General features: G+C 45.8%; 1 protein-coding gene across 2 annotated transcripts in view; it reads left to right on the forward strand.

Moving 5' to 3' along the window:
• Positions 1–738: 738 nt before the first annotated feature.
• Positions 739–13312, forward strand: part of Tctn1 (tectonic family member 1) — a 32103-nt gene continuing 19529 nt past the window's right edge. For both annotated transcript variants that reach the window (XM_041649162.1, XM_041649163.1), the window contains exons 1-4: positions 739–1051; positions 5420–5540; positions 10473–10603; positions 12397–12548. In XM_041649162.1, the coding sequence (XP_041505096.1) occupies positions 739–1051; positions 5420–5540; positions 10473–10603; positions 12397–12548 (717 nt within the window). The remainder of the gene's footprint in view (positions 1052–5419; positions 5541–10472; positions 10604–12396; positions 12549–13312) is intronic.

Consider the following 13312-nt stretch of genomic DNA (forward strand, 5'->3'; position numbering starts at 1 on the left):
TGCGGTGTATCGATAGGCAAAGAAGGCAATGCCTGGGGTAGGGAATTCAAGAACGGTGGAGAAGGGCTGGAGAGATGGCTCAGAGGTTAAGAGCTGCTCTTCCAGAGGTTCTGAGTTCAATTCCCAGCAACCACATGGTGGCTCACAACCATCTGTACTGAAATCTGGCGCCCTGCTCTGGCGTGCGGGCATACATCGAGGCAGAATGTTGTATACATAATAAATAAATAAATCTTTAAAAAAAAAAAGAACGGTGGAGAAGACTGAACTCCATATTCCTTCAAAGGTCCCAAGACGCTTCTAAAGTTCCCTCCACCCATCAGCAGCGGATTTTTTATTAGAAATACTCACTCCTAGGTTCTGTTTAGAGTTGACTGACTCTAAATACCATGAGGCTGTAGCTGGGATTCTACATTTTTAACGAAACCGCCACGCGACCCGCAGGGTCTTACAACAAAGTTCCTTAGAAAGAGCAGCCTCAGGCTCCGCCCCGGCGGGTTCTGGCCCCGCCCCTGCAACGCCCACCCAGCCCCGTCCTTCCCGGCGCGGCGTAGTCTCCGCCCCTAGCCCCGCCTCCTTGCGGAATCCTCGGGCTTTAAGCCTATCCCCACTGGCCTGGCCCCAGGCCCCACCTCCTCCTTCAGACTTTCCCGGCCTCGGGAGCCCTTTCCCGTGATACCTTGCGCTCGGCTGTGGCCGTTGCCTGGCAACTCACAGGCCTGGCTGCTGTGCTCGGCCATGGGGCCGCGGGGCTTCCCGCCGCTTCTGTTGGTGCTCCTGAGCTGCTGCGCTTCAGCGAGCACCCAGGCCGTGGCCACCTCGGCTGTGGCCACCCCAGCCATGACGCAGGAGGACCTCAACTCCACCGAGGCCACCCCAGACATGACGCAGGAGGACCTCAATTCCACCGAGGCCACCACCCCAGTCATGACGAAGGAGGACCTCAACTCCACCACTCCAGCCACTCTCCGAACCTCCGGGTCGCCTAGGACCCCGGGTACTCCCAGGGCCCCGGAGCTCTCTGGCCCCAGGCCCACCCCGGTCACTGACGGTGGGTACAGAGTGTTAACTCCCTAGAGCGGGTAGTGAGAACGTACGAAAATGATAACCACTCAAAGTTCCATCCTTGTTAGCCTCCCTGTCATAACCCTGAAAGAAAGATGGGATCTCCGGCACACAAAGTGGAAGGCAGGGGGGCCTAAATGAGACACTCTCAGATCTTGGAAAACTTCAGTAGACCCGAGCAACGTTAATGCCAAAGTTTATAATGAATAAATTTGCCCAGCTGAAGATAAAATTAGATAGTTTCTGGAAGGTGGAGGAAATGAACGCATAGACTCTGCTGAACTTTTCAGTTTATACATTTCAGACACCAAAGGTGTAGCTCACTTAGAATGAATAGGGAGGGCCCTTCTCTGTTGATTTCAGAGTGCCTCCTATGTTGTTTGGATGTGGGAGAGTGTAAGGTGAGGGCTTAGGCCCGGATATTAGGATTTGTGTTTATGGATAATGAATGCATCAGAAACTGATGTTACTTCAAAACAACATTACATTTACTTATTTATGTGTGTGGTGATGAGGTACCATGGCATGTGGAGGTCAGAGTACAGCCTGAATTTTGCTGCTCCCAAACCAAGTGGCTACCAGGCCTTCTGGTAAGTGCCTTTATCTGTACATATCACCAGCCCAGAAACTGATCTTTTCATCTTGCTTTACACATTAGAGAATTTTTTTTTTTTTTTTTTTTTTTTTTTTTTGGTTTTTCGAGACAGGGTTTCCCTGTGGTTTTGGAGCCTGTAATCTGACTTTACACCTGTGGCTTCAGGGTTCTGTGACCCTTTGAGTGTGTAAAATTTTGTAACCGCATTTTTCTAGGGTGAGGGATTGTAGCAGTCCTTAGGTTCTCCGTGGAGCTGTGATTTCAAATCAAGAACTTTAGATAGTCTTGTCCAGATTGAGAGAAAGAGTGTGTGTGGGTTTTTTTTTTTTTATTACTGTTTGAGAGAAAAAGATCTTTCACCCAGTAAGGCTGAGAGCATAGATCACTGAAAGAGCTGTCTTTGACTGGTGTCCTGAACTCTTTGAGCTAATTTCAGGTCCTTCTTCTTGGAGGCCTTCTATGAAAACTGGTTTGTGAGAAAAAGTACGAGGGCTGGTGGGTGGTGCGGGTCAGTGGTTGGGTGTTCACTTAGCATGCAGGAGGCCCTGGGTTCAATCCCCAGCACCAAAGGGGGAAACAAATCAGAAATACACTTGATACTTTAATATAGGAATCAAACTCTCTGCTTTATATTTCACCTGCTGACTTGTGAATTAGCAGAGATGTCCCGTCATTATATGTGGGGACAATATAGCCAAGTGTTCGTGTCTGAAACTCTACAAGGCTTTTTTAGGGGGAGTTTTTTTTGGGGTTTTTGTTTGTTTGTTTGTTTGTTTTTTCTTTCTTTCTTTCTTTCTTTCTTTTTTTTTTTTCGAGATAGGGTTTCTTTGTGTAGCCCTGGTTGTCCTGGAACTCACTCTGTAGACCAGGCTGGCCACAAACTCAGAGGTCCACTTGCCTCTGCCTCCTGAGTGCTGAGACTAAAGGCATGCGCCACCACCGCCTGGCTTCTCTAAGGTTTTTGAACTGGAATGTTGTTAATCCAGGTCAGTGCACCCATTAGTGATTTTTCTCCCCCAGATGAAGCTGTGCCTGAGCTGACATGCCTAGGGCTCATGTTCAGCGCTGGCATTCCAGGGATAACTATCTCACTTATTAACTGCCGTGCAGCAGGCACCCTGCCGTAACTCATTTAATCCTCACAACAACCCCCCCCCCCATGTGTCTCATCCTCATCCAGTTACTTACCAAGGTCGAAGCTTTGACTCGTGCTTACAATCTTAGACACGTGAGGAAACGGACCTGATTGCTCACTTTATTTTCTCATTGCGGTTCAGGAATTTTGGTATTAGTAAGCATACACAGGTGTCCTTGGCTAGAGAGAATCCTTTTTAGAGGGAGTACATTTGTCCCTCGGACTAAAGAAAGTCCTATGCATTTATCAATAAGCTTTCGTTCCTCTTCATGCTTCTCCAAAGCATGTTATACCATTTTTTGGAGAAGGGGATCTAAAACTTTAAAAAAGAATTTTATTTTAAATTATGTGTGTATGTTTTTTTAATTTATTTATTTATTCATTATGTATACAATATTCTGTCTGTGTGTATGTCTGCAGGCCAGAAGAGGGTACTAGAACTCATTACAGATGGTTATGAGCCACCATGTGGTTGCCGGGAATTGAACTCAGGACCTTTGGAAGAGCAGGCAATGCTCTTAACCACTGAGCCATCTCTCCAGCCCCCATGTGTGTATGTTTGTATATCTCTGTGTGAGTATGTGCACATGTGTGCTGGTGCCCTCAGAGGTCAGAAAAGGGCCCCAGAGTCCCTGGAGCTTGGTTAGGTGATTGTGAGCTGCCTGACTTGGGTGCTGGGAACTGAACTTGGGTTCTGTACACAAGCGGTATGTGCTTTTAGCTCCTGAACCATATCTCCAGCCTGCTCTAAAACTCTTCCAGTCTCCCACCTTCTCCTTCCTTCCCAGCTTCCTTCCTGACGGTTTTGCTGAGTGGCCCAAGCTGGCCTATAACCTGCATACATACCCTCTTGACTCTGCCTCCCAGCTGATGGGAGGCACAGGTGTGGAGCCTCTCATCTCCATTCATTCAGAGATCAAGAATGTTGGTGTGACATCCTATAAGCATTTGACTTAAATTCTTTCCTTTGTTTGTTTGCAGCTTAAGATTATTTTCAAAAAAAAAAAAAAAGAAGGAAACAAAACATTACAGTTAAGATTCAGTGATGCCCAAGCTGGGGGAAGGGAGGAACCACGGTACACGCCTGTGATCCTGAATTTTCTACATAGAGGTGGGACAATTAGGAGGCCAGCCTGCACATGAGCCTCTGTTTCAGGAAACACAGAACAGCAACAACAACCAAAAAAAAAAAAAAAAAAAAGCCCTGAATTTATTATTTCCTCCCTCCTCACAATAGTCTGTGTCATGAACTCAGTTTGTTATTTTCATGCTCTGGTATTATTTTGTTTTTTAAGATTTATTCATTTTATCTTATGTGGATGGATGTTGTCTTATATCTGCATGTATACTGTGTGTTGTAAGTGTGCCTGAGGCCAGAAGAGGGCATCGGATGTCCTGGAACCAGAGTCACAGATGGTTGTGTGCTGTCAAGTGGGTTCTAGGAACCAAAGTTAGATCCACGGCAAGGGCAGCCAGTGAGTGCTCTTAGCCACCCAGCCTTCTCTTTGGGCTCTCTTACACTTGCAAAGGGTTTTCTCCGTTTGACAAGAATGAATGCTAAATTGAAACAGTGTCACATTCTCAGCTCCCAGAGCTCTCCGAGACTGTTGGAGGAGGCTGTCTTCTGCGCTTGTGCAGGTTCTCTGTCTGCTAAAGGGACTGGGAGAGGAGCACTGAAGTCATGATGACCCGCAGAGTGGGCACAGGCAAAGTTGCTACGGGGTGGATTCCTGCTTTTCCTCCATGCTGTATTATCCTGCCATAAATTTATTACCCTGTATTGTAAATTTTTAAAGAACATTTTGACTGGCAGTGGTGGCACATGTCTTTAATTCCAGAGACAGGCAGATCTCTGCGTTCAGGGTTGGTCTGGTCTACAGAGTAAGTTCTAGGACAGCCAGGGCTACATAGAAAAACCCTGTCTCGGGGCCGGGCGATGGTGGCGCACGCCTTTAATCCCAGCACTCGGTAGGCAGAGGCAGGCAGGTCTCTATGAGTTCGAGACCAGCCTGGTCTACAGCAGAGCTAGTTCCAGGACAGGCTCCAAAACCACAGAGAAACCCTGTCTCGAAAAAAAACCAAAAAAAAAAAACCAAAAAAAAAAAAAAAGGAAAAACCCTGTCTCAAAAAGGAAAAAAGAAAAAAAAAGGACATTTTAAGCCAAAATAGGAACAGTTGATTATTGGTCAGGATCTTAATGACTAGGAGTTTATAGTTTCAAACCAACTGGCCAAAAAAGCCTTTAACCCTAACAGTTAATTCCAGCCTCAGGAGGCAGAGGCAGACAGATCTCCCGGTTTGAGGCCAGCCTGGTCCACAGAGTGAATTCCAAGATAGACAGGGCAAAAAAAAAGTTGGAAAAGAAAAAATTAAGAATAAAAAGCAACCAGGACATGTGAGGAAAGGGATGAGGTGGCCAAGAGTTAGATTCTACACTGAAGTAGGAGCGCAGGCATCTGCGGTCACCTCAGGGAGACACTGGTGTCCACAGGTGACTTTCCCCCAAGCACAATAGGAAGCAGACATTTTGTGACATTGACTTCTGGAATCCTTTGGTGGCAGGGAGCAGAAACAGCCTGCCTGCTATGGTCCTCTGACCCCCACTGTTTTTTTTTTTTCCTCAGTTGCTGCTCTGTGTGTCTGTGACCTGCTTCCAGCACGGTGTGATGTCAACTGCTGTTGTGACCCTGACTGCAGCCCCACAGATTTCAGCGTCTTCTCTGCCTGCTCAGTCCCAGTTGTCACGTAAGCATATGACAGCATTTTGATGGCAGGTTGGCTTGGGCAATAAAATTTGGGGACAGAAAGAATGTTCCTTGCTATTCAGAAACCCTACTGTGCAAAGTCCTGCACTGTCAGAAGCTGTGGTTTGTCTGCGTGCAACCCCACAAGAGTATGGGCAATGGAAGGGCATGCGTGTTGCCTCTAGAGCAGAGGTTCTTGACCTGTGGGTCGTGACCTTTGGAGGTCGCATATCCAATATTATGTATATCAGATATTTACATAGCCTTTTATAACAGGAGCAAGATTACAGTTATGAAGTAGCAATGAAATAATTTTATGGTGGTGGGGTGTCACCACAACATGAGGAAGTATATTAAAGAGTCATAGCATCAGGAAGGTTGAGAACCTCTGCTCTAGACTGTTATGAAGTAAGTCTCTCTGTCTATAGAGTAATAGGTGCATAGATAATGTGTTACCAGTTTGTACTTGTGAATTAGTCTCATACAGCCTAGGTGTGTGTGCACACCTTTGTGTGTGTGTAGTATATGCATGTAATCTTTACATTCGTGTGTTTGGCAGAGGTCAACATGGGTTTCATCATCTATTTCTTTTTATCTTACTTTTGTTTGTTTTTTTCGAGATAGGATTTCCCTTTGTAGCTCTGGCTATCCTGGATCTCATCTGTAGACCAGGCTGGCCTCCCCAGTGCTGGGATTAAAGGTATTCACCACCACCACCCGGCTCCACCTTATTTTTGAGGTGGGGTTTCACATTGAACATGGAACTCTTTTGGTTTTTTGGCTAGACTGACTGGCTAACAACTTGTCTCTTCTCTTGCCCAGTGTTACAGGTACCCACCAACATCTAGCTTTTATCCATGCTGGGATCCGAACTCAGGCCCTCATGCTTCTGAGACAAGCAATTTACCCACTGAGCCACCTCCCAGCCCCTGGATTTCCCAGCTCTTTCTGTAAACATTAACTAGGATGGTTTGTGTGAGACTCTCTGGTTGTAAACAAAGCGAGGATTCTCAGTTCACAGTACATGGGCAATGATGGAGAGAGAGATTCTCATGAGAGTACAGGTGAAGAAGTGATCCATTCTGAGTGATCTTGGCTCGTGGTTCAGAGGTTTTTCAAAAAAAAAAAAAAGCAGCCCTTTGAAAAGGCTCATGCATTCAGGGTGGGACCAGCTTACTGCGGAGAGAGCTGACTGAAATTCAGTGACAGCCACCTGGCAGCTTAGTCCTTTTGGAAACACAATGAACTCTTCCCATGAGAAACCCATTTTATCAACCCAGTGGAGAAACTGAATCCCCCTCAGATGTAAAGAAGTCTGGAGAGTGGGTTGCTGGAGGGGGTCCTTTTCTGGCCTCAGGACTAGAGCAGGGATTACCCTTTCTAGAAATCAGTTTGCTCTCATCTTGGGTCTTCCAGCATGCACCACCAGTCCTACAAGAATGTCATTTTTTGAATTGGATGCCATTTATTAAAATACAGTAATTTAATTTTTTTTTTGAGATAGGATTTTGCTGGGTAGCTCCAGCTGGCTTAGAACTTCTTATGTACCACACTGCCTTAGTCTCACAGAGATCCACCAATCTCTGCCTCCCGAGTGCTGGGATTAAATGTGTGCGCCACCACCGTTCAGCTACCTTTATTATTTTTATTTTTAATTATGTGTATGGATGTGTATCTTAGGCAGAGGGGGGCGGTAATGCACACGAGTACGGTGGCCTGCTGAGGCCAGAAGAGAGTATTGGATCCCTGAACCTGGAGTCATAGGAGGTTGTGAGCCACCCAACATGGGTTCTGGGACCCGAACTCAGGTCTTCTTCAAGAGCAGTACATACTTTTAACTAACTTATGAGTCACCATTCTGGCCCCCTTAAGTTTCTGAGACAGGGTCTCTTTATGCAGCCCTGGCTGTCCTGGAGCTCACTCTATAGACCAGCCTGGCATTGAACGCAAGAGATCTGCCTGCCTTTGCCTCTTGAGTACTGGGATTAAGGGCATATGTCATAACACCCAGCCCCTGTACAACTTTTTAAAGTTACGTTTTTATTTACTTTTTGTGTGTGTATGTTCATACTTTGGTGCTCATGTGGAGGTCAGCGAACAACTTTCGGGAGTCAATTTTCTCCTTACATCATGTGGGTCTCACGGGTCAAACTCAGGTCATCAGACTTGGCAGCAGGGACCTTTACCCTATGAGCCATCTTGCTGACCCCCAAATATGGTAATTCTAGATGTAAACAATAGTTTTTAGAACAGAAGATGGCAAGCTTTGAGGACCAGCCAGGCCACATGTTGGTCTGTGCGTGTCACTTGGGTGTCTGTTGCAGCTGCTGCTGCTATGGGAATGAGCAGGTGCCCTGTGTTGTGTAAAGCTTTATAAAAACAGACTGCATTTGTAGACTTGAGAGTTTGTTGTGGAGTATTAGTTTAAGATGTGTTACATTCATTAAAGCTGTGGAATATTTGTTTAATGGTGCAAAGGTTTGCATTATGTTGCATTTGTTTAACTCTGCAAAGCTGTGTTACTTTGCCTGTCGAAAACATTTGATTGGTTTAATAAAGAGCTGAACAGCCAATAGCTAGGCAGCAGAGAGGGATAGGTGGGGCTGCCAGACAGAGAGAATAAATAGAAGAGGAGAGGAAAAGGGGGGGAGGGGAGGAGAGGAGAGAAGGAGAGGAAGAGAGAGGAGGACATCAGGGGCCAGCCACATGGTCAGCCACGGAGTAAGAAGGGGGAAAGATATATAGAATAAAGGAAGGTAAAAAGCCTAGAGGCAAAAGGTAGACAGACTAATTTAAGTTAAGAAAAGCTGTCTAGAAACAAGCCAAATGAAGATCAGGCACTCATAAGAAAGAGTAAGTCACCATGTATTTATTGGGAGCTGGGTGGTAGGCCCCCAAAAGAGTTTTCTTTAAACAAACAAACAAACAAACAAACAGCTACAAGGGTTAGGGTTAAATCTTTCAGGAAAAGACTTCAGTTTTTTAAAACTTACAACCTCCCCCCAAAATATGAACCAAATTAAACTCTACTTAGCCTTAACTCCTTGGGGATGCCTGGGTCAGGAGGATCATTTGAGCTCTGGTGTTGGAAAATAGCCTGGACAATTATAGGGAGACCTTATCCCTAAAATCGAAAAAAAAAAATAGCAAAAGTCATATGCTAATTTGTAGAGTGTCCATTATATGGGCTTCAGTTCATAAAGGTTTCATTATGTTTAACTGCCAACAACTCCTCCTGCCATATAATGACTCGGTGGGCATCCTGAGCGAACCTATCCCTCATCAGATGGAACCTTCGTGAGCACAGGAGTGTGTTATAGGTGCTGTCAGTGCCAGCCCAGCTGATACCATGTAGTGGGCCTTCATTAAACTGTCTTGACTGGCAGGAACACTGCTTAGTGAGAGACTGCTGGCCTGGCACGTGCAAGGCTCTAGGTGTGTGTAGTCCCTGGTAACACACACCAGCTGACTAAGTGAGTAGAGTCCTGGTGTGACCTCTGCCTTGTCACCTTTCAGCAGATACCAGGGCAGAAGGGGACAGGATGGCAGCAGGGCTTGGCACCGGCTAGGCAGGTACTCCACACTTGGTCGGTCACCTTCTGTGCCTTTTTGAGCACCTCCTACTAGCCTAGAAACATAAAGCCGAGTTTGCCCTGCTACTTTTAAGAGCTTACTGTTAGATGAGGGAGAGGGGTGAATGAGGCAGGGCCCCGAGGAACACCAGAGATGCCAGAACACTCAGCTAGGCCAGGGAAGGCTTTCTAGAAAAGATGGTCCAAGCGGTGTTGAGTCCTGAGGGACAAGTACAAGTTGGGCAACATAAGTTTGTGGATAGGCATTCTGGGCTATGGCATAGGCTGAACAGGTAGCTGAGATAGAGAAGAACGGGCAAGAGAGCAGGGCAGGATGACCCAGTGGGTCAAGGTGCTTCCTACCGAGCCTGCCGGCCTGAGCTTGATCTCTAGCACCTACATGCTACATAGCAGGAGAACCAACTCATATAAATTGTCCTCTGTTTTCCACAAACACACACATACACACCAGACAAATATAGCAGAAATACTTCTAAAACTTCCTAGAATGTTTTTTTTTGGTTGTTTTTTTTTTTGTTGTTGTTTTTTTTTTTTTTTTTTGGTTTTTCGAGACAGGGTTTCTCTGTAGCTTTGGTGCCTGTCCTGGAACTAGCTCTTGTAGACCAGGCTGGCCTCGAACTCCCAGAGATCCGCCTGCCTCTGCCTCCCGAGTGCTGGGATTAAAGGCGTGCGCCACCACCGCCCGGCCCTAGAATGTTTTTATATTTATTTGATTTATATATGTGTGTGCATGTATGTGCTATGTGCACTAGATGCATGCGGTACCCACAGAATCCAGAAGAGAGCATCATATCCCCTGGAATTGGAGTTGCAGGCATGGGCTGCCTTGATGTGGGTTCTGGGATCTGAACCTAGGTTCTCTATAAGTGCAGGAAATGTTTAACCACTGAGCCACCTCTCCAGCTCCCAAAATATCATAATCTTAATGCTGACCAAGTTTATGGAATAGTGCTCTGTACTATATTCCACACCCAGCAGCCTCCCCTTAATATTATTGTTGTTGTTGTTATGTTTTTGAGATAGAGCTTCTGTATAGCTCTGACCGATGTAGAACTGCCATGTAGACCTGAACTCACAGACCCATTTGTCTACACCGCCCTAGTGCTGGAAATAAAGGTGTGCACCACCATGCTTGGCAGGAGTTATTCTGCATGTCCTCTTTCTGTTAGAGAGAAAAGCTTCGGTGCCACCCTCTAACAGAAATAAATACAAATGTTTGGACGTCAGACTTCATCAGTGCCCTTGTGGTTCTTCTTAGGGCAGTAACGCGTCTGGAAGATTAGGGTGATCTGGCTTAGATTGTGGACTGAAAACTTGCCGTTGTTTCCTTTCACTCTCAGGGGTGATAGACAGTTTTGTAGTCAGAAGGCCGCTGTCTACTCAATGAATTTGACAGCAGACCCTCCTCACCGGGTCTTTAAACTCATTGACCAGATCAACCCTTCCGTCTTCTGCATCCATATTTCAAACTGTAAGTATTTGAATTTGATAGATTTTGTGAAGCCCTGTTTTTCTTTTAAAAGTTGCTTTTTGGGAAAACACCTTATTCAGTTCCATTTAAAGCGCCCATTCTGTGTTTTGGCTGTGTGAATACTTCAAGGCTGGAGGCTGATTCGCAGGTAACTATAGACCCTTGGCACACAGTGTCTTCAAGTCCTTGTGCTGTCGCTGTCTTTATCAAAGATGTTTATGCCTAGTAACCATGGGAATCCAGGTTGTGTGTGTGCATGCATGCATGTGTGTGTGTGCACGTGTATGTGTGTGCACGTTTATTTCCTCTTGGGGTAATAGTTGAGAATCAGTTTCATCTTTAAGTGTTACCTGTGGTTTCCATTTCCCTTTTCTTTTTTATTTTTACTCAGAGTATTTGCATGAATACAGGATCTTTATTTTTACCTGAGCAGTCAGCCTAGGCAGTGAGTTACTCCTGAGGGTGTGCTGTTCTCGGGATATCAAAGAGCACAGGCACACTCACGGCTCTGTCAGTTAACCTTCATTATCTCATTCCAAATCTTCCCTATTTGGGATTTGTTCCCTCATGCATAAAGCCTTAGGGGTACTGTGCTGTGATTTGTCCTACGTGACAACTGACAGTGACTGTTTAAGCCACAACAGCAGCCTAATGGACATGGAGCCTGCCTCTACCTCGCCCTTCATGCCATGAATAAGTCTTATCTTCCCACAGCCACCCAGAGAGAATGTCCCCAGGAGGGGGTAAGAAGCAGACACTTGTCTGTGTGCTGGAGAAAGTGACCAGCTCTGTCCCTTGATTTCTGCTGTGTTGTTTTCTGCAGGCCTTCGAAGCAGTTACTACCAACCACACTGTTAGATGCAGCCAGGTCTAGTGATCCTGTTTGTTTGGTTATTGATTTTTCAAGATAGGGTCTTGGCCTGGAACTCATCATATAGACAAGGGTGGTCTTAAAGCCATGATGGTAGGGATTCTGTTCATTTAAGAAGCCTTAAATCCTGGGAGATGCTGGGCAGTGGTGGCGCACGCCTTTAATCCCAGCACTTGGGAGGCAGAGGCAGGCGGATCTCTGTGAACTTAAGGCCAGCCTGGTCTACTGAGCGAGTGCAAGGACAGGCTCCAAAGCCACAGAAAGCCCTGTCTCAAAAAGAAAAAAGAAAGAAAGAAAATCCCAGGAGAGGCAAATATAAAAGAAAACTTTTTATTTCTTTTAAGATAGGGTTTTTCTGTGTAATCTAGATGTCCTGGAACTCACTATGTGGACCATGAACTCAGATCCACCTGCCTCTGCCTATGCTAGGACTAAAGGCTTGTACCACTACCACCCGACTTGAAAACATTGAAAACTACTTTTATTTATGAGTATGCACATGCATGTACGCGTGCATAGGTTAGAGGGTGTCTTTTCTAGAGTTAATTCTCTCTTTCCACTATCTGGGTCCTGGGGATCCAACTCAGGTTGTCAGGTCTGGCGACAAGTGCCTTTATTTACGGAGCCATAAAGAAAGTCCAGAAAACCTTTTATTATATCAGCCTTTTTGTTTTGCTTTTTGAGACAGGGTTTCTCTTTGTAGCCCTGACTGTTGTTGAACTAGCTTTGTAGACCAGGCTGGCCTCTAATGGACTCAGAGATCTGCCTGCCTCTGCCCACCACGTGCTGGAATTAAAGGTGTGCACCACTACCGCCCAGCTTTTAACATCGGTCTTGTTGCTACTAAGAATGGGTTTCTAAAGTAGGGATGTCACATACTCCATACATTTCTGCTGATTTTCAATGCTTTGTCTAAAAACAGACAAGCCTGCTCTGTCCTTTGCTAACCCGGAAGTGCCTAATGAAGACAATTTCGACAGACTGATACAAGCATCGGGTGGCTTTATGCTGAGTGCCACATCTGATGGTCCTTCTACAGCCACCTCAGATTCCCCACAGCCCACTAAATACGAGGTGAGCCAACAAGGTGATGGAAGTCTCTCACACATCCTGAAATATCAGCTAATTTCAGTGTCAAGATAGAATGCCAAACTGCCAGCCCTTGGGACATAGTTGACACCACAGAGAGTCATTGCTGCTCCTCTCAAGGATCATGGGAAGCCAAGTGAGGGTTCAAATTCTGAACCCAGGATTTGAGGCTACTTCTGCAGTTGAAATTTTCTTTTCTTTTGTTTTTGTTTGTTTGTTTTTTCAAAACAGGGTTTCTCTGTGTAACAGCTCTAGCTGTCTTGGAACTCACTCTGTAGACCAGACTGGCCTCGAACTCGCAGAGATCCACCTGCCTCTGCCTCCCGAAGGCTGGGATTAAAGGCGCATGCCACCACCGCCTGGCTCTGTGGTTGAATTTTTTTAATTAATTTATTTATAATTTAATTAATTTATAATTTATTATACAATTATTTATTAAACAATATTCTGTCTGTGTGTATGTCTGCAGGCCAGAAGAGGGCACCAGACCTCATTACAGATGGTTGTGAGCCACCATGTGGTTGCTGGGAATTGAACTCAGGACCTTTGGAAGAGCAGGCAATGCTCTTAACCACTGAGCCATCTCTCCAGCCCCTGTGGTTGAATTTTTTTTTTTTTTTTTTTGGTTTTTCGAGACAGGGTTTCTCTGTGGTTTTGGAGCCTGTCCTGGAACTAGCTCTTGTAGACCAGGCTGGTCTCGAACTCACAGAGATCCGCCTGCCTCTGCCTCCCGAGTGCTGGGATTAAAG

This window comes from Microtus oregoni, unplaced genomic scaffold (assembly GCF_018167655.1).
Source record: "Microtus oregoni isolate MIOR12 unplaced genomic scaffold, Mior012 000003F_ref0000135, whole genome shotgun sequence".
NCBI lineage: Eukaryota > Metazoa > Chordata > Mammalia > Rodentia > Cricetidae > Microtus > Microtus oregoni.